General features: G+C 41.9%; 1 protein-coding gene across 1 annotated transcript in view; it reads left to right on the top strand.

Moving 5' to 3' along the window:
- The window catches only part of DNAH9 (dynein axonemal heavy chain 9), a gene marked incomplete at its 5' end in the record, with an annotated part of 330,910 nt that overhangs the window by 179,622 nt on the left and 128,745 nt on the right, over positions 1-22,543 (top strand). Inside the window, 4 exon segments of the mRNA XM_014590899.1 lie at positions 493-635; positions 842-1,003; positions 1,206-1,439; positions 18,351-18,611. Of these exon segments, the coding sequence (XP_014446385.1) occupies positions 493-635; positions 842-1,003; positions 1,206-1,439; positions 18,351-18,611 (800 nt within the window).

Raw genomic sequence — 22,543 nt, 5'->3', positions numbered from 1 at the left:
TTTGAAGCCATCACTGTTCTCTCCCCTTCTTTATGGAAGATTAAGAGTGAAAGCTCACTCTTTTTAAATACATGGACTTATCTCTATGTTTCCAATAACCTTTCATCCAGTCTTATTGTTACTTTAGATATATGTTCTATTTCCTGCTAAATATTAAGCTCCTTAGAGGCATAATTTTCAGAAAGGCCCAAAATACAGTAGTAAATAAATGTGTTAAGCAAAAGAAAAAAAGACAATTGAAGGCTCTCATGCTACCAGTTGCCCACCCAGAAAGGAGGGCACCTTATGCCTTGTTCCATTCATTGGTGTATAATATTCTTCTACTCTGGTTTTGGAGGTGGTATAGCATCCATTCAGTTGCACCAGTAAGAGAGGTGGAATATGGGCTAAAAAACAAAGGAACTGTCTTGCAAGATAAGATAACTTCCCATGTCTGATGGTATCATTTAGTAAGATTACAAAGCTGCCCAACTGTGCCCCATCTTTTTCCAGGAGAGATCCCAGATCTCTACTCAGATGATGAAGTCGAAAACATCATAAACAATGTGAGGAACGAAGTCAAGAGCCAAGGTCTGGTTGACAATAGAGAGAACTGCTGGAAGTTCTTTATAGATCGGGTTCGACGACAACTGAAGGTAAACACAGTTGTGTAGCCTCCCTCTCACCTTGCAGTCCCTGTGTTCTCTATCTGTTGGTGAGGAAGTCTGGCTATTGTTTACAGATTGGTGTCTGTTAAAGGTGCTTCTCAATTTTCTGCAAGTTCAAGAACCCAAGGCCATCCTGCTTCTCTGAGTATTTTTCGTACACCTTTGTGATTTGCCCCACCCTTCTGACTTCTCAGGTGACTCTGTGTTTCTCCCCTGTGGGGAACAAGTTGAGGGTCCGCAGCAGGAAGTTCCCGGCCATCGTGAACTGCACTGCCATTGACTGGTTCCACAAGTGGCCTCAGCAGGCACTGGAGTCTGTCAGCCTCCGCTTCTTGCAGAACACAGAGAACATAGAGGTGAGAAGGAAAGGGGGACACCCCTCAAGGGCCTCCCCACATCAGGGTACAAGGAATTCCATATTCAGCGTGTCAGGGTTGAAGTTTAGCTTGGATAGAGTTGCTGAAGCCCAGCTTTTCCTATGGCGAAGGGAAGGGTGGGATGGGCAGTCAGATCCAGCCATGGTGGTGAGATGACCGCTTTGCTGCTCTTTGGTTTTAGCCCACAGTGAAGCAGTCAATTAGCAAGTTCATGGCCTTTGTCCACACAAGTGTCAACCAAACATCCCAGTCTTATCTGAGCAATGAGCAGCGTTACAACTACACAACTCCCAAATCCTTTCTGGAGTTCATCAGACTCTACCAGAGTTTGTTACACAAGAATGAGAAAGAGCTCAAATCCAAAATGGAGCGGCTAGAGAATGGGCTGCTGAAGCTGCATAGCACCTCTGCCCAGGTAAGTCCCGTCCCTCTTTCCTGCCTGCAGAGAACTTAGAATGAGTGGGAACAGCTCCTTTCCAGTGACCCAGCAGGCTCACAATCAAGATCTGAGAATCATGTTTTGATTTTCCGGGGCCTCCCCATCATCAGAAACAGTACCAAAGGTTGAGGCTCTGCTCCCCCAGCTAAGCGCACATGCTCAGCTTCAGGTCAGGGTTCCTTCCTCTCACTGAGCCTGGAACCCCCGGAACACCTCTCCTTTCTTCCTCTTTGTAGTCTCTCCCTTTTTCTCTACTTCCCTTTCCTCTCCTATTCACTTCCCTTCGATCCTCAAAAACCAAAGGAAATGAAGTGTGGAGACAAATGGTTGCAAGGTTATACCAATTTTCTTTTTGTTTACTTGTTTTTGTTTTATTTTGTCTTATAGCATTATCTGTCAAAAAGTTATTGAAGCCTCATTTCCTAAACAAATCTTATCTCATTTCATGGACTTCCCTATGTTTTGTTTTTGCTTTTGTTTTTCAGTTTAAGCTATGGAGCACATGTGCTCTTCAGAGAGAGCCCCAAGACACACACACACAGAGAGAGAGAGAGAGAGAGAGAGAGGGAAAATGAGAAAGCACTCCCCCCTCCCCCAGGGGAATGGCCATGCCACAATCTCTTCATTCTCTGTTCAAGATTTTTGGCACACATACACACACATCCGGTATGTTTTTCAAAGCTGCTGAGTCCAAGTCTCAAACCACGCAGTCAGCCATTTGGGATCCAACTGCCTTAACCTCCATGCCATCTGCTGGCCTATCTTCATGTATCTCTAAGTATCTGACCATCATAAGAAGGCCCGGTCATCCTGTCCTTATTACATTTTTCTCTTTGCTCTTTCATGTGGAACAAGCTTATTTTACTCATTCGCTACTCTTCCCTTGAGAGTTAGAGACAGTCTAACACTGACTGCTCAGGGTCATCTTCTATGCTCCTCCCTTGAAGGCCCCTTTCATCCTCTTTACCAGGGGTAAGACCAGCCTCTCATTGAGGTGATAAAATTCCATGAATTTATGCAGTTAAACTAAAACCAAGTCTCAAACCACGCAGTCAGCCATTTGGGATCCAACTGCCTTAACCTCCATGCCATCTGCTGGCCTATCTTCATGTATCTCTAAGTATCTGACCATCATAAGAAGGCCCGGTCATCCTGTCCTTATTACATTTTTCTCTTTGCTCTTTCATGTGGAACAAGCTTATTTTACTCATTCGCTACTCTTCCCTTGAGAGTTAGAGACAGTCTAACACTGACTGCTCAGGGTCATCTTCTATGCTCCTCCCTTGAAGGCCCCTTTCCATCCTCTTTACCAGGGGTAAGACCAGCCTCTCATTGAGGTGATAAAATTCCATGAATTTATGCAGTTAAACTAAAATTGTGATTAACTTAAATCTTGGGCATTGTGTGTTTCTGTAGGGTCCTAAGGCTTTCATTTCTCAGAACTCTGTCTTTAGAATTGTTCTGTTGGACTCTCTTTGCTTGACTGGACCTTTCTCCCCACTTCAGTGTCCTGATTCAGAAATGTAGCTAAAGGATGCCTCATGTTTATTATGTTCTCTCTCATGTTTATCCCTTAGTCCTTTTCCTTTACATTCTGGGAGAGCTTTTTAAGTTTATTTTCAATAATATTAATTTAATAGTGTATAACATTGCTTCTGTTTTTTATGCTTGCAATAAAGACTCTAATTATGTCATTGCATATTTAATTTCCTAACAGTCCTCCCTCATCTTGCCCTTTTCCCTTTTCAACACATCTTATCATCTTATTGTCTTTTTTTTTTTTTTTTTTTTTAAGCCACCGAATCCGGGACTCAAATCACAGATGACTACATGAGAGTCCAGTGACATAGCCATTACACCATCTGCTGGCCCCGTTTTTTAAATTTATTTTACTGTTTTTCTGCATCTATATTACAGAAATCACACTGTTGATAATATCAGAGAGATTCCGTCATGTTTTTGTAGGTCTAGTAGAAACAACAACAAAAAAAGTGATGATTTTTAGTTCCACATCATCTAGATGCTATTTCTTTCCTGGTTCTGTATCTTTATACAGACTTTTTTTATTTATTTCAGGCAAAGTGAGACTAGTTCAAAATCAGTGTATGTTGACAAAAGGCACATGCAAATCATCTGTGACACTACTGTCTTCCCAGCCGTGTAATGGCCAAAACCCTGTCACACAGCTCCAGTTCAGGGCAGGTTGACATACACCAGTCCCATTTCAGGTTCAACCAGTTTACCTAGTTACACTTTTGCAATGAAACAGCGCCATCTTTTCTCCCAATCACTTCCCGTTTCCATCTCTGAACTAAAAATTATATCTCAGAATCTTTATTTTCATTTATTTATTTTTTTTACATGTTCCTCCTCTTCCTTGTCCTTTCTCTGCACCTATAAGATGCTCAGAAAATTCTATGTCCTTCATCATCCCTGTTCTGCCTCCTACCCAACTTATCCTCTAGGACTTGCTGACGCATCTGTGTACAGAATGGTTGCCAGAGAGTAAAGGACAGGAAGATAGTCTAGGGCTAGAGGGCATACAGCCGTGAACTGTGATGTTCTACAAGGCTGACCCATGGGGGAGGGTTCAGATTCACATCTGGACACCTCCCTCAGTACTCTGGGCACATGCATGCCCCCAATCAGGGGCTGACCGAAGCCACAGATGGATTATGGTATCCAGACCCTGTTTCAGGTGCTGTCTCTCTCTCTTTCTCTCATATAATAAATAAATAAACTTACAAAAAATGATGATGATTCTTTGTGCATGTTGTTGAAGATCTGAGATGCCTGCCGGTGGGAGCCATGATAAGGAAAAAGAAGAAGAAGAGATAGAAGGGAGAGAGGGAATGAAGGAAGAAAGGGACAGAAAGAGGAAGGGACATTCTCACAGAGCAGATCACAGTATTCTTTTTTGTATAGACCTGGTTCTTTAATCAATGTAGAGAGCACAAATGTCTGTGTTCTTATTTTGAGCGATTTCTATTAAAGAGAAGTCTGATTTTACCATTAGGTGAGTCCATCTCTGCTCACAGTTAGTGGAAAATCTTCCCAAGTGTTGCCATCATGATCAGTATCTGAAACCACCAAAAACCATCTTCTCCTTCCATGTTCTCTACTTCAGTGAATGATACACAGTCACCTAGCCAGAACCTGACCTGGGGGGTTATCTAGACTCTTCCTCTCCCTTCACTTCCCATATTGAAAAATGAACAAATCCTGTAAGTTTTCCAAATACCTCTTAAATCTTTCCTTTCTGCTATATCTCCATTTTCAATGTTTTAGTTGACACTGGATTATCTTAATAGACTGGACTCTCAATCTCAACCCCACCCCAAATCTACTTCACTGGCTACCTGCCACATAATCCACTCAGGCCAAAATTATCAAAAAAAGAAAAAGAAAAAGAAAATTCACAGTTGGCTCTAATGTCAAAATATGCCCAGGAACTCACTGTATCTTACCTGTTGTGCAACAACTACCTCAGTCTGAACCACTGGCCTCCTTTACATGGATAGTCACGATATCCTTCTGATTAGATTGCTCTGCCTTGACCCCTCAATAGTCTATCATCAAATGACGCTCCAGAGTGATTGATTTAAATCAGAAACCAGGGGCCAGACACTAGATGCTGGCACAGCAGTAACACCACTAGTCCTACATAGAAATGTCCCAGGTTTGCTTCTTGGGGCTTCACTGAGCATGCCAGACCCTCGTATGCCTGTGGTCTGGGTGGGCTGAGCCTGGGTTTGGATCACAGTGTGAAGACTGTTGGGGTGCCTCTCTCAGAAAAAGAAGAAATAAATAACTTTTAAAAAAAATTATAAACACTAACCAGACCATGCCACTCTTTTGTTTAAAACTTGTGATCCCCAAGCCAATGACTTCCATGGTTCCTCTCCAGCTCTGTTCTGTACTATTGCCTCAGATACACAGGCTTTGCTCTCTATCTGGAATTTCTTCCCTCCAACAGTCCCATGGCTTGGTTCTCTGCTCAGATGTCACCTTCTCAATAAATCCTCCTCTGATGACCCCTTTGTTAACTGCAACCCCTCATCACTCTTGACTCCTTTATCCTGATCATCTCATCTTTTTCCCACAGCACTTACCCCCATATAGCATATTTTATAATTTACTTAATGTAAATTATAAATTATTGTTATGTTTATGGTTTGTTATCTGTCTCCATCCATTAGATACAAGCTCTGTAAGGATCCTTATAAGGGACTCTTGCTTGTTTTGTTCATTAATCTATTTCAAGTGCCTAAAACAGTGCCTGGACTAAATGGGCACTCATTAAATATTGTTGAATGAATAATTTTTTTTCAAAATATATAAAGCAAATTTAATTTGGGAAAGCTATAAGAATAAATTTACATATCAATCATGATAGTGGGAGATTCCAATATACCTCTTCAGCAGCTGATAGATCAAGAAGGCAAGAAAAAGTAAGCTTGATCTCAAGGTAATTATATCAAAAAATCTTATTTTGGGCAATAAAGCAAGTATTGATAAATTTTTATAGTTTTTGCCTTGTCGGAAAGAGACAGAGAAGGAAAGAAAGAAGTCCCACCCCACATCCTGTGGGGGGAATGACCACACTGTAATCCCTTTTCCATTCTCCTCCCGAGATCTTGGGCAGGCATGCACACATGCCTAGTGAGGCTTTCAAGCTGGGTCTGAGACTCAAACTGCAGTCAGTCATTTGGGAGTCCAGTGACATAACTGCTATGCCATCTGCTGGACCCAATTTTTATTTCAGTTTCTTCTGTTTTTTATATTTTTATTATTTTTTATTTTTGTACATTTAATCACTATGTCACTTTGGTTGTAAGTTGAATTTACCCAACATGAACACACTTCACACCAGTCCAGTTGAGGATGGTAAATACATTATCATCAGTCAATAATAACCCATTTTTGTGTCCCATAAGAGTCCTGCCTACTTTCCTTCTTAAATCCCTTACCTACACTCTCTGTCTTCTCTCACCCTCCTCCCATATTGTCTCCAGAATCTGTAACCATTTTCAATGTTTCAATGTCCTCCAACCTCTGTTCCCACCACAGAGTGCAGACAGTCAGTATATGTTTAATGGAGATATACAATGTCTCTCTTTCATAGCCTGGCTTGCTTCACTCAGGAGCAAATCTTCCATACCTGTCCACTTTCTATTAAATGTCAGGGTCTTATTGTTTTAATGACTGAGTAGTATTCCATAGAACATATGTGCCACACTTTTCCAATCCATTCATCTATTTATTAATATTTGGCTTGGTTCCATGTCTTACCAATTGTGAATAATGCTACAATAAACATAGATGTGCATGCATTTTTCGGACTGAGCATTCTCCTATCCTTTGGAGATGAATAAATTAGTGAATAACTAGCATATACTTCACCTCCCCAGTTATATCTGGCAGTAGTCAAAGCCAGTACTACCCTTGCATATTGATCCATTATTTTCTTCTTCCATTCTGTATCCTGGAGTCCTACAGTACTATTTGTTGTTCCCCCCAAAACTCCACAATTGTGTCTTTTTTAAATTAACTTATTTTTTTACATTTAACCACTGTGTATTGCTACAATGTACCAAATGAATACAGTAAAATGGCAGGATACAAAATCAACATACAAAAATCTCTAACATTTCTGTACACCAAGAACAAGCAGACTGAGGCAGAATTGAAGAAATCTATCCTATTTACAATACTACAGAAGGGATAAGATACCTAGGTATAAACCTAACCAAAGGAGTCAAAGACCTTTACAAGAAAAACTATGAAAAATTTTAGAAAGAAATTGAAAATGACACAAAAAAAGTGGAAAGACATCTCTGGATAGGAAGACTTAATATAAACAAAATGTTAATTCTACCCAAATTAATCAACATATTCAAAGCAATCCCAATCAAATTACCAGAGACATTCTTCAAATATTTAGAAAAAAAATTTTAAATCTTTATAGAATCATAAAAGAACCCATATTGTCAAAGCAATACTGCACAAGAAGAGTGGAGTAGGAGGTATCTGACCCCATAATATATTACAAAGCTGTGATAATCAAATAGCATGGTACTGGCACAAAAACAGGCATGTAGACCAATGGAACAGAACAGAGACCCCAAAAATAACCCCCAAAACATACAACCAACTGATTTTTGACAAAGGGCACCAGACGATCCAGTGGAGAAAAGAAAGTCTGTTTAGAAAATGGTGCTAGAAAAGCTGTATATCCACCTGCAGAGAGATTAAACTGGACTCCTATCTCTCACCACTAACGATAATAAATTCCAGGGACTAGCAGATGGAGTAGTGGTTACATTGCTGGACTCCCACGGAGCCAACCGCAGTTTGAGTTCCGAAGCAGGTGGCTTAAAAACTCATGCCAGGCACATGTGCATGTGTGCCCAAAATCCTGAGAGGAAAATGGAGGAGAAGGGATTGTGGCACAGTCATACCCACTATGGGGTGAGACTTCTCACTTTCTGTGTCTCTGTCTCTCCAGTGAATGCACATGTTCTATAGCAAAAATCTCTCTCTCTGGGGGAAAAAAAAGAAAAAAGAAAAAGAATCTACTCTGAATGAATCAAAGATCTAAACCTAAGAATTCAAACTAAAAAAACTACTGCTATAAAACACAGGGATAGCTCTTGGCGACATCAGAATAGGCAAAGATTTCTTAATTAAGACCCCCAAAGTACAAGCAATAATCCCAAAAATAGACAAGTGAGATTACATAAGGTTAAAGAGCTTCGCACAGCAAAAGAATAGTAATTAGAATGAACCAACAGCCCTCAGAATGGGAGAATATATTCGTATGTTTGTGTCTCTGTATCTTTACATGTGACTCTATCTTGTCAGCTTGTCACTGCCAAAACTTAAACAATTTTCAGAAGCCCTTTCTAAGCTCTAAGCAGTTATGTATTCCCTTTTCTGTGGTTTGACCCTTGAATTATATTTCTTCTCCTGCATATATTACATTGTACTGTTATCAGTTTGTTGTAGTTGGTTTTGTGTTACTATAATAGAACACCATAGACTAGGTACTTTATAAAGAGAACAAATTAATTTCTTTCAGTACTGAAGGCCATGGTTGAAATTCTTGCATCTGGCAAAGGCCTTCTTGCTGTCATTTTGGAACGGAAGGTGGAAGGATAAGAGAGAAAGGGGAAGGGAACCGGACTCATTCATTTGTCAGGAGCTTACTCCCACAATAACAGCATTAATTCATTAATAACCTAATCACTTTTTAAAGGTCCCACCTAAACACTGTTGCACTGGGGATTCAGTTTCCAACCCACAAATTTTGGAGGACATATTCAAAACTTAGCCTTTCGAGAACAGAGACCGGGATTCATTTCTGTTTTATCATCAGGGCCTGGCACATAGGGTGTGTTCTGTAAGTGCATAAATAGATAGGCGAATAGATGGTGGGTGGATAGACAAATAAATTAGCCATTCCAAAATGACCTACAAGCTCAGAGCAGGAGTAGAGGACAGCTCTTGGCAATATCATGCACATGGTTTTTACTCTATAAATACTTGTAGTTACAATCATGATCCTTCTAAAAATGGTATCTGAGACCCCTAACTGGTATAAACTCTACATTTATTCCTTTGGTAGATAAAGACTGGAGTAGGGCCAGCAGGTGGCAAGGTGGTTAAGGATTTATACTTCCACATGGCTGACAGTGATTCAAGTCCTATACCTGGTGGATTACTTTCTCATTTTACCTCTCTCTCTCTGTCTCTCTCTGGTGAGCACATGTGCCCTGTAGCAAATTAAAAATACTACTGCTCCTGGGAACCAGCAGTTAGCGTAATGGCTATGTCGCTGGACTCCCACGTAGTCGACTGCGGTTCACGTCCCAGACCCGGTGGCTTAAAACTCATGCCGGGCACGTGTGCGTGCATGCCCAAGATCCCGAGAGGAGAATGGAGGAGAAGGGATTGTGGCGTGACCATCCCCCCTGGGGGGTAATTTCTCGCTTTCTGTCTCTCTGTCTCTGTCTGTCTGGTGAGCACATGCGCCCTATAGCGAAAACCTCTCCAAAAAAATAAATAAATAAATAACTGCTCCTTATAATAATAATAAATTAACTAATTCTTTTAATAAAAAGAAAAAGCTAGATTATGCCATCATAATCTCAATATACGGGTAATGACTTGAATCATATCAGTGTCCTGCTTCCTGGTTATGACAGTTTTTGATGGCCATAATTTAGTGGGAATAGGCTAAATGAATCTTACAGTTCTGACTCAGATATAATACTAATTTATTTAGCAATAATAGTCATATTAGAAGTAGTAATGATAATGCTAATAATGACAAGAATTAACAATTTGTTCATGAACAAATTGTTCATGAAATTATTACCATAATTCGTATGGTAATCTAAAGTTTATAAACCTTAGACTTAGACAGCCAGATGCCACACAATGACATTTTGGTCAATAACAGCCTGTAAATACAACGTTGGTCCCATGAGATTATGATGAAGCTGAAAAATTCTTCTCACTTAGGGTTGTCATAGCCTTTGTATGGCAAAGAGCAATGTATGACTCATATGTGTGGTGGTGCTGATACAAAACCAGTGTGTAGCCAGTTGTATAAAAATATAGCACATGTGATTATAAACAGCACATTATACTTGATAATGGTAATAAACAACTTGTTATTGGTTTATGTATTTACTATACTTTTTTTTTTTAAGAGAGATTTATACTATAGGGCATGTGCACTCGCTGGAGAGACAGAGACAGAAAGCGAGAAATCACTCTCTAGGAGGAATGGCCATGCCACAGTCTCTTCTCCTCCATTCTCCTCTTAGGATTGTGGTCACACATGTACATGCACCTGATGTGAGTCCCAGATCTGGAACTCAAATTGCAGTCTGCCATGTGGGTGTCCAGTGACATAACCACTATGCCATCTGCTGGTCCAACTATACTATGCTTTTTATTCATTATTTTAAAATATACTCATACTGTGTGTGTGTGTGTGTGTGTGTGTGTGTGTGTACATACACACAAAAGTTTGGACCAGTCCAAAATGTGAATTCCACGTGGCCAACTGCATGATTCAAGTCCCAAAACTGGTGGTTTGAGAAACACACCAGGTGAGTGTGTCCACATGCCCAAAATCCTGAGGGTTTCTCATTTTTTATTTCTGTTTCTCTTTCTCTCTCTCTCTCTCTCTCTCTCTCTCTCAAGCACATACACCCTCTGGCAAAAAAATTTTTGAAGAGGTTTTTGCTATAGGGCGTGTGTGCTCACCAGACAGACAGAGAGACAGAAAGCGAGAAATCAACCCCCCAGGGGGGATGGCCATGCCACAGTCCCTTCTCCTCCATTCTCCTCTTGGGATCTTGGGCACGCACACACACACGCCTGGCGTGAGTTTTAAGCCACTGGGTCCAGCGCAGTTGACTACATGGGAGTCCAGCGACATAGCCATTACACTAACTGCTGGTCCCCTGGCAAAAACATTTTAAAGTTTACTGTAAAACATTATTCCTTGTTACACTGAGAGCAGCCTCATATATCTTGTCCTTACTACCTCACTATATCTCTGATTGCATCATTTTCTCTTCTACTTGATTTAACCTCATGTTGTTTTATAAGAATATAAGTATATAAGTGCTATACACTCTACAATGTTCACACAATGATAAAATCACCTAACGATGCATTTCTCAGAACGTATCCCTATCGTTACATGATGCATGACTGTAATTTCATACTTAGGGCTGGTCAGAAATGGAACCTTACTTTTTAACTGAATTCAAATCATCTTCTTCACTTAAGAGTAGATAGTCCTTAGTTTTTGCAGGTCAGCATGACTTCCGCAGCCTTTGAAAAGCAGTCAAGATTGTGTCTCTCTGAAGAGTCTTCTCTCTCTTCTTTGTGATGGTGTTGGGTTTCAAGAGGCAGCTGGCAGAACATCCTGGTGCGGTCCTCTGGTTTTTATTGACACTGATGATGGTGTCTGGTCCCACTGAATCTTTGAATGTGTCACCTCTGGACCAAACATAGGTGGTCCAGTTTTCCCAATATCCAGCAACACACTTTCAACCTCTCTTGTGAGAGAGCTGAGCTCTTTCATGCCTAATCCAGATGACAAACCAAATAGAGAAAAGAGTATCCCAAATGAATTTGTTTATTCCAGAAAATACACACACAAGCAAAGAACAGTCAACTGTATAATAAGACTATTAAAAGATAACTAAGGGACCAGCAGATGGAGTAATGGTTATGTCACTGGATTCCCACTGGGCCGACTACAGTTAGAGTCCCAGACCCAGAGGCTTGAAACATCAGGCTTGTGTGTTTGCGTCCTCAAAATCCCAAGAAGAGCATGGAGGGGAAGGGATTGCAGTGTGGTCATCCCCCAGGAGTGATTTCTCACTTTCTGTCTCTCTGTCTCTCTCTCTCTCTTCAGCAAATACACGTACCCTATCACAAAAGTCTCTCTTAAAAAAATTACAAAGATAAAGGGAGAAAAAGAAAGGCAGGGCAGGGCAGAGGCATTGTCCCCTTGTCCTGGGAGACAGTCTCCTCAAAGTAGCACTTGGATGAGTCCAGAATGCCAGGAAGTCACCAGCAATGAGATCAAGGGCTTTTCTCATCTGACAGAGTTTCTGGCTGCAACTGTCTCATTGCATGGATTCATTCAAAGAGTAGAGTCATAGCAAGATGTATCTCAAAGAAGACTTTTAAAAGCTCTTACTTTATAGCCCCAAAAGATATGCTATCTCAGTTTCCCAGAGCCCACCAGATCTTAACTTCCAGATGTCACTTGGGAAGGGAAGGGTCTGGAGCCTTATTTGCATATTGACAAGGTGGTTATCAGCTCACCAGGCCAGTTTATGCAGCAAGTATGACACAGCAAAATTCATATACTTAAAACAAAGTTACATTGTCAAAGTAATCAAGCACAGTATTAGCAAGGCATAATTACATAGGCTTATATTCAATGAGAATCGTAACACTGTAAAGCACACATCATAACGAGGTGGCATCTTCTGTCTTTGTGTCTGCGTCAGCTGAGGTCTTCACAGTCTGTGTGACTTATATATACTCTTTCTCCTGGCACACTCAGGGCCCCTAACACTAGCCGGGGTCTCACCTTTTTCCCTACTATCGCTGCTCGGAAGCCACAGTCATACCTGCTCCTCAGGCGTATCCATGAGGAAAATGCTGGTTGAAGAAATGGTCATTAAAGACCTAAGGGACATTGCCAATGATCTTCATATAGGGTTTAATCCACAAATCTGTCCACCTAAACACTTTGAAACTTAATTTATCTTGGGACGTTTGAATAGTCTTTGGCCACCAAACTGACCTGAAGTGGATGGCTTAGTAACTTATGATGGCGTTATAGTCAGGATTTTTTTAGTTACAAGTGAAAAAAATCTAACTCAAATTCAGTGAGGAAGAAGGAAAAAAAATGAAAAGAAGGAAGAGAATATAGGAAGGGAAGGAGGGGAGATAGAGAGGAAATCTTGAGAGATTACATAATATGGTTATCAGGACCCTTTTGATGGCAACCAGCCAAAATCCAACTGAGGCTGGCTTAGGCAAAACAATAAAACAGCATTAAAAAGTGAGTTGGTAGGGCCAGCAGGTGGAGTAGTGGTTAAGGCACTGGCCAACCATGGATCAAGTCGTGGACCTTGAAAATCATTCTGGACATGTGTGTGCATGCCTAAAATCGCAGGATAATGAAGGAGAAGGGATTGCGGTATGGCCATCACCCTGGGGAGGTGATTTCTCACTTTCTTTCTCTGTGTCTCTCCAGTGAGTCACACCCTGGGAAAAAAAAAAGAAAACTAAAAAACGAAAAAAGGAAGAAAGAAGAGAAAGTGAGCTGGTTCATAAGACTGACAAGTCAGAAATAGAGGGCTAGAGCTCAATATTCTTGTGGTATACTTCACATCTTGGCTTCTTGCTCTCGCTCCACTTTCTTCTCTACTTGATTTGTGTTTAGGTGGGCAGCCTCAAGGCCCATGACAACCTCAGGCATGTATTTGGTCTGTTTAGCAACCCCAGTATAAAAGAGAGTGCCTATTTTCTAGTCTTTTCAGCCAAGTTCCTGGATAAATAGTAATTGGCTCTGGTTAGCCTCTTTGAGTAATTGGTTTGCCCCTACTTGAATAACCTCTGGGATTTGGATGCTCTCATCAGCCAAGCCAGGGTCACATGACAATTGGAATCAGCCCCACTCAAACTGTAAGTACCTGGGAAGGGAGAGTTCTCTAAAAGAAAATCAAACTGTGCTACCTAAATAGTTGTGAAAAGATTTTTATCAGGCAAAAAAACATCACCTGAAGATGGAAAACATCTCCATCTAAGAGGAAAACTTCCTCAAAATCCAATTCATATCAAAAAGTATTGGGCGGAAAAAAAAAAAGTATTGGGCGACTATATGGACTATCTGGACAAAGTGTACACAAGAAGTTATCTCTAACCCTCCCACCCTCAGTGGAGTATTTAAAGTTGCTGATTGCCCTGGGCTTTCTCTTCTTTTCTGGCAATTGGTGATGTAATCATATCCATACCCCCCAAAACCTAGAGCTACCTGCAAAAAAACAAAAAAATATCTCCTCCACAGTCAACGTGGGGAGACATGTGCACTTTGATCCCAGAAAATACTCCTTTGTTCTTTGTTCCTTGAGGCTTCATTCCCCAGGACTTCCGAATTCTGGGGGGAAAGTCATAGCAAGCAGCCGCTCTCTTTAGCATAATGAGCTTGGTTTGTGAAGGGAGAGCACCCCACCACCACCACATGGTCACCCAACTCAGGGGCATCCCCTCTTTCTACATGATGATGATTCATGGAGATAGCAAAACAGAGGAAAGGGTCTTTTTTGTGTTTGTGTCACTCTTCCTCTTCATCTCCCCATCCAGTTTTGGGGGTGTCTAAATAAGGAGAAATCCAAAGTGTGGCTCAAACATTTTAAATAAGAGAGAAAAGAAAAAGATTAAAGGGGGACCAGCAGTTAGTGTAATGGCTACGTCACTGGACTCCCATGTAGTCAGCCACAGTTCGAGTCCTGGACCCGGTGGCTTAAACTCATGCCAAGTGCATGTGCATGCATGCCTAAGATCCCAAGAGGAGAAAGGAGGAGAAGGAATTACGGCAAGGCCGTCCCCCCAGGGGGTAATTTCTCACTTTCTATCTTTCTATCTTTCTGTCTCTCTCTGTCTTTCTGACGAGTGCACACACCCTATAGCAAAAAAACTCTCAAAAAAAAAAAAAAAGAAAGAAAAGAAAAAGATTTAAGGCAACCTTTGTTGATCCCCTGTTCTGTTGCAGAAGAATCCTAGCATGGACCTAAGTTATGCTTTCTCTATAGCTTTGTGGGAGCGGACTAATACTAACTGGTGAGACCCTCATGTCACTTCGCGTCTCCATTGAAGAGCTATAAAGCTCCTATTCGCTGTGCTGGTGATTATTACCTTGGGCCTGAGGTCATAAGCTATATCTGCAATCAACAAAACAAAACAAGAACAAAAAAGAGGGGGGAAAAAAACACTTCAATTTTCTCAAATCTCCGAAGATTTGAAAAGGAACAAAAAGTTACTGGTGTGTTTGCTGACTGGAGTGATTATGCGGCTCAATCATTTTGATTTACAATTGCATCTTTGTCCTTGTAGAAATAACTCTCTGCAGCTGAACAACGGGAGATGGAAACGGATTAACCTTCCAACATGTGAATATAAGACAAGTTCTAGGGAGCAGGCCTCCATTTGAGGTTAACACAAAGTCTCCGGTTTCTATGAATACACAAAATTAAAAAGCATTCTCTTTTTTTCCTCTTTTCTTTTCTTTTGATCTGCCATGAAAAGGGAATTATCAACAGCGTCTAAGCCTCAGTTTTATTTTTCTCCATATGCATTTTGCATCATAAAGCATTTAAATCTGTTTGTTTGACGTGTTCCTGGAGCTCTGAAGTAATCTTTGGTTGTTGCGTGAAATAGACTGCAGAGAAATGAGAGGCAAGAGGTCATTCTGGAATGTAAAGTTTATAGACCATATTGAAAATACAAATGACTTTTTTACTTCACAGAAATAAATAGGTCTGTGTCTTCCCTTTGCATTTGAAAAGGACATGACACTCAGCCAGTAAATCTCAAACCTAGATAAGCATCGTAATCTTCCAGAAGGTCTGTTAAAACACAGATTGCTGGGCCTCAGCTCCAGAGTATCTGATTCAGAGGGTCTGGATGAAGATCTGGGAGTCTGCAATTTCTTTTTTTTTTTTTTTTTTGGAGAGGTTTTTGCTATAGGGTGCATGTGCTCACCAGAAAGACAGAGACAGAAAGCGAGAATCACCCCCATCACCCCCAAGGGGGGATGTCCATGCCACAATCCCTTCTCCTCCATTCTCCTCTTGGGATCTTGGGCACACGCACATGTGCCTGGCATGAGTTTAAGCCACCGGGTCCAGGACTTGAACCACGGTTGACTACCTGGGAGTCCAGCAACATAGCCATTACACTAACTGCTGGTCCCAGGAGTCTGCAATTTCTAATAAGTTTCTAGGATAGTTTGATGGCTGATGACCCTAGGGACAAATTCTGAGAACCACCACACATTGATAAGCTGACTGTGAATACAAAACCATTCCTCTCTCCCAGCTCATGGGAAAAATAGGCCTTTTCCCCAGGTATTGACTGCCTTCAGACAACGTAGACTTGAGGCCGGATGGAGAATCCAGCTGGACTACACCACTGGTGTTCTCGCTGCCCCACTTTCAGCTGGTCATCTATTTCCAGTAAGAATTTTGGACATGAATGAAAACCCACCAAATGAGGACAAACAAAGTCTATTTATTCAGTGCTTGCTACAACGAGAGTGTCAGCCACCATCACTTTCGTTAGCAGTTGCTCTAAGGCAGAAAGAAGTTTTACAGTGAAAAGGGAGAAGGCTTTAGGTGTACCTCGATTAGAAAGTGTTGTCATAGGGAAGCTGGAGATGGGCTTCTCAGAAGAGGACATCTCTGTTGATTGGTAAGGAGAGCTTGTTTGACTCTCTCTGGTTGGTCTTAAGTTAGAATCAGGTACAATGGTTAAGAAATTGTCTATTATTTTATTTATTTAATTTTTTTGAGAGAGAAGTTTTTGCCTTAGGGTGCGTGTGCAGCAGGAAGAGAGAGAGAGACAGTGAGAGGGAAAGCTGATCTCCACCCTGGCAGGATCTTGAGAATGCACACGTGCACACCACAGTACTGCTGCCAGAGCCAGGGTTTGAAGGCTAGTAGGCCATGTGGGATACAGCTTCCTCTGTAGAGTGCTTAACCACTATGCTATGGAGCCAGCCCCAAAGACATGGTTTCTTGAAGAAGAAATTCAATGTATTTTATTACCATTTTATGGTATACATTTCAAGATTAATTTTAATATGCTTAACATCACAAAGAGGTAGGAATTACCTCATCAGATTATGAGTAACATAAAGTTCAAAAATTATGAAGTAGTTGTTCTTTGAATTGCTTTATTCTAATTTTTTGTAAACATATATTAAATCAAGCAAACATTACTTAAGTATTTATTATCCAAAGTTATTGACTTGACATGTTACATGGTCTTAGACTGTGCATTTCCACCTCACTGACATATTTATTTACAGATTGAGGAAATTGATTTTTTATTTATTTTTTAAAATTTTTTTAATTTTTTTTTTTGAGAGGCTTTTGCTATAGGGTGTGTGCGCTCACCAGAAGGACACAGAGACACAGAGACAGAAAGAGAGAAATCACCCCCAAGGAGAGATGGGTCACACCACAATCCCTCCTCCTCCATTCTCCTCCCAGAGTCCTGGGCACACACGCACACGCGCCCAATGTGATTTTCAAGCCACTGGGTCTGGGACTCGAACTGTGGTCTGCCATGTGGGAGTCCAGCAGTATAACTGCTACACCACCTGCTGGCCTGTGATTAATCAAGCCCTGGCCATTGGGGCCAATTCGTACAAGGGTTGTTGCTTGTCTTCCTGGATTGTTGGTGGAGAGTACAGGTTGGCTTCCTGCCAGGCTGTCTATAGCAGGCTTCCTGGGCTGCTTATTATGGTAGTAGGTGGGGCTCCTTCACAGGCTGCTGCAGGTCGTGGGTCACAACTCTATTTTCACATACGATCTGGCCATTGTCTACTTTATATTCAGTCTCTTGGGATGCACAGTCGATAGTCCCCCTGTATCTTGCTAAGTCCTTGGCACAGTGCATGTATGGTGGAGGGGGTGTTCTTTGTTTTTTGTTTTTTGTTTTTCAGACAGAGCTTTATCATCCCATGATCCCTCTGCCTCAGCCTTCTCAGTAGCTGGGAACACAAGCTCACACCACCATCCTGAACTCTTTAGACAGGATCTCACTGTGTTGTTTACACTGGCCTTGGGCTTGTGATCCTCTCCCTGAGCTTCCCAAGTTAAGCTACCACAACCCTCTCTTTTAGGGTGAGCCAGGGGTCAAACCCAAGCCACTAGTATGGCCTCTGCCTGCTGAGCGCCAGCAACCAGCATGCTACCTTGGCGAATACTTTGACCAATTTCAGCCAAACTATGACCAGTCTTTATTAAGGGCCTACTATGTGCAACATGTTTGTTAGGTACATTCAGTTTCATGAGACACAGGCGTCCATGTCGTGAGAAACAGCACTGGTCATGTGGGTGTCAGGAGAAAGTCCAGAGCATGTGTCGTCCAAAATCTGCAGCCACATTTACTGTGGTGGGGAGGGGAAGCCAGCATTGTCCCACCTGAGAACACAGCTATGTGCCTGCATACTAGGAACTGCTGTTCTGTTCTCTGCCATGTCGGGTCCTCAGGACCCTGCCTGCAGTCCCTCTGGTCACTACGCCCGATGAGTTCCGGACTTCTCTGATGCAGGTGGATGATCTGAAAGCCAAGCTGGCCACCCAGGAAGTGGAGCTGAAACAGAAGAACGAAGACGCAGACAGACTGATCCAGGTGGTCGGCGTGGAGACGGATAAAGTGAGCAGGGAGAAGGCCATCGCAGATGAGGAGGAGCAGAAGGTGGCCCTCATCATGCAGGAGGTGACGCAGAAGCAGAAGGACTGTGAGGAGGACCTGGCCAAGGCAGAGCCGGCACTCGCAGCAGCCCAGGCAGCTCTCAACACCCTCAACAAGGTAGGATCGCCAGCCAAACCCACTCAGCTCCTCCTCTGACCCAGAGACACCTGCTCCCCTGGGATTCCCAAGGGCTACAAAGGCAAAATGAGGAGGGCTTAGAGTGGGCATCAGCTGTCACTGGCTTATTCATTAAGCAAATATTTACTTAGACTGACTAGATATCATACTCCATGAGCTATTAAAGACAATGAAATCCCAGAAGTGTGACTCTCATAACCATCAAGAATATCAAAGTTCTCCTCACTTCACAAATGAGAAAATGGAGTCCCAGAGAAGAAGACTGATTTGCTCAGTCGCAGATATTAGAGACTAGAGGGACAGGGAGGCAGGTGCCATGGTGGTTAGAGCACTGGATCCCACATGACTGACTCCAGGGTTTGAGTCCCAGACCTGGCAGCCAGAAAAAACACAACAGGTGCATGTGCTTGCATGCCCAAAATCCTGAGGAGAATGGAGCAGATGGATTGTGGCATGGCCATCCCCCTAGGAGATGATTTTTCACTTTCCCTTTCTCTGTCTCTCTGGTGAGTCCCATGCACCCTAAGGCAAAAAAAAAAAAAAATTAAAAGTGGGACTTGAACTCTTGTCTTCAGAATCCAATCCCAGAGATCTTTCTGCTATTTCAGCCTATGATCATGTTGCCCATTAGATACTATAGGACACAAGAGTTCTTTAAGACTCTTATCTCAAATGTTTAAGATATGAAATCAAGGGAACAGCAGTTGGCATAATGGCTATGTCACTGGACTCCCATGTAGTCAACCACAGTTCGAGTCCTGGACTGGGTGGCTTAAACTCACACCGGGTGTGTGTGCGTGCATGCCCAAGATCCTGAGAAGAGAATGGAGGAGAAGGGATTGCGGCGTGGTCATACCCCCCCGGGGGGAGGGGATGTTTCTGCTTTCTGTCTCTCTGTCTCTCTGTCTCTCTCTGTCTTTCTGGCGAGCGCACGTGCCCTATAGCAAAAAACCTCTCGAAAAAAAAAAAAGATATGAAATCAAAGTAAGGTGTTTGAATGAAAAAAAAAAAATCTTCAAAATCAAAAGTACTAAGTATTAAGTGGCAACAGCGTAACTGTGTATCATCTACATTCAGCTATGTAGCCATTTGGTGTAACGAGCCTGACTTTTGAGGTGTGTTCATTAGGCAATTGTACTTTGGTTACCTTTTAATTTTCCCTGGGATGAGAGGAGGGCATTACCTTTCTTTTCTCATTCCTCACAATTAACCTTTCCCATTTGGTTAACCACAGTTTAGAAGCAAGGGAAGAAGAATAAAAAAGGCAGTCAGATTCATGAGGGTGAAGGATTTAAACGTCAAAAAACCAGTCTCCTGAACCTTTCTTTAATTAGTTCTGCAAAACCACCTCACTTTGAAAGGTAGCATCCTTTGACTTAGTGGCTCAGCAAACCTGAGATTAAATGAGGTACATCGTAAAATCCTCTTGTGTATGGTTATGTAAAAATTACATTTAATGTGAGATGGGAGTGCATTTTAGTATTTTTTTTTATGATGTGTGGGAGAATCTTAAAAAGTCAGGGTCTCCAGGGCCAATAAAGCCCTTACCTCAATAGCAAACATGAGGTTTTGGAGCCAGCAAGTGGCATGGTGATTAAGATGCTGGACTCCCACATGGTCAACCATGGTTCGAGTTCCAGACCTGGTGGCTTGAAGACACACTAGGTATGTATGCATGCATGCCCTATAGTCTGTGGGGAAAATGGAGGAGAAGAAATTGCTGCATGGCCACCCCCCCCCAGGGGGGTGATTTCTCACTTTCCTTCTCTCTGTTTCTGTCCAGTGAGAACACATACCCTATAGCAAATTAAAAATAATAATTATAATAATAAATAAAAATTAAATAACTATGTGTTAAATGGAGGTACCAGTAATGTAGTCCCCATTACATTGTTATAAGGGTTAAATTAGATAATGCATGAAAAGTAGCTAACAGATTGCGCAATGCAGTAAATATTTGTTGTTGCTTAACCAGAATTGTCATTTTTGTGTCCACAAAACTGGAAACAAAGCAAACACTCATAAATACTTCTGATTCATTTGTTGACTGGGTGGTTGATTATTTACTTGAAATAAACATATAGATAGATAACTCAAGAAGTAATGATAAAGGATATTGAAATTAACACGGGTTTTTGAAGTCTAGATACTTCTACCACAAGAGAAGTAAAACTCTTTTGCAAAGTTGGTTTATTTATTTATTCTATGAGAGAGAAGCAAGGGGTATCCCTAAACATGATCTTCACACTGTAATCTACCCCTACCCTCAGCCAACCTGGGTCACGGGCCGCCGGTGTATACATGGAGGCCCTGGAGGTGAAACGGGACCTTCCCATGTCCAGCTGTGTTGCAGCTGCACCACCATCTAGCCCTGAACTCATTTTAATGAGCACTGATTGTGTGCAAGGAAGTATGACAGGTGCTTTTCTCCGGCTATTAGAGCTGTGTAGGTTGGCATGAGTCAGTGAAATGCATTCCTGTTTAATTTTCCCTTATTACAGAGAGAGGCAAATACAAAGTAGTGGGTTCTTTGCTTCACACTCCCATCCAATTTGCTGGCAATTTACTTCCAGGATATATCCTTAATCTACTTCTGTTATGTCATCTGTACTGCTACCACCCTGGTCCAGGCCACCCTCATCTCTTCCTTGGGCTATTGCTGTAGCCTCCCAGTTCATCTCTGCTTCCGCCCCTTTGCCCATTCCAGCAGCCTGAGACATCTTTTGAAAACGAAGTTCGAGCATATCATCCCTCAGCCCAGAATCTTATCAACCTCCCATCACATTCATTGTAAAACCCTAAGTCATCACCATGGCCTATAAGGTCCTTCCTGGTTTTTCCTTCTGAAAGAGAGATTTTTGCTATAGGGCATGTGTGCTCTCTGGAGAGACAGACACAAAGAGATAGAAAGCAAGAAATCTCACACATACACACACACACACCACAGAGGGGCTGGCCATGCTGCAATCCCTTCTCCTCCATTCTCCTCTTGGGATTTAGGTCATGTACACATGCCAGGCATGTTGTAAGCTGTCAGATCTGGCACTTGAACCACAGTCAACTACGTGGAAGTCCAGCGACGTAACCAATATGCCTTCTGCTGGCCCCAATTTTTTTTATTTTATTTAACTTATGTATTTTAATTTGACCAGAGAAGGACAGAGTGAGAGAGAGAGAGAGAAATCAAGTTGCCAAGTCTGAGACTCAAATCGCAGTTGGCCATGTTGGAGTCCAGTGCCCTTAACCACCATGTCACCTGCCGGCTGCTGACCCCAATTTTGCCTGTGCTACCTCTTCTACTGCATCCATTTTCTTCCCCCTCTGGGCAGTCTCCCACAAGCACACTGACGTTCTTGCTGTGCCTCACACTCTCCACGCACAGTCCCAGCCTGGGACTTTTGAATTGCCAGCTGTCTCTGTGCAGAATATTCATTCCCTAGGTGTCCCCCTGGTTCCTGCTCTACTTCTTTCATGATTTGCTCTAAGGTCACCTTATTGGCAAACAAATAATAACTGTTTTCTTATTTATTTAATTTTATTTATTTATTTTTTAATTTTTCTATAGGGCACATACACTCGCCAGAGAGATGGAAGTAGAGAGAGAGAGAGAGACAAAGTGAGAAAGCAAGCTGCCAGATCCAGGACTTGAACCAAGGTTGGCCATATGGGAGTCCAACACCTTAACCACCATACCATCTGCTGACCCCCAAAATAATCATTTTTATTAATTTCAGGAAAAATTTAAGGTATGTAAGAAAGAAAATATCATCCAAGGGGGGTGATTTTTATAATCACAATCTCATGCATGTGGAATGTTTGCTTAACACAAAAATTTATATAACTATAAGGGGAGAACCATTGAGAGGGAAAGGAGGGTGGTAATTTTTTTTTTTAAATATGGGACCAGCAGT

This window comes from Tupaia chinensis, unplaced genomic scaffold (assembly GCF_000334495.1).
Source record: "Tupaia chinensis unplaced genomic scaffold, TupChi_1.0 Scaffold000495_1, whole genome shotgun sequence".
NCBI classification, from domain to species: Eukaryota; Metazoa; Chordata; class Mammalia; order Scandentia; family Tupaiidae; genus Tupaia; species Tupaia belangeri.
This window is presented reverse-complemented; position numbering and strand designations above follow the sequence as displayed.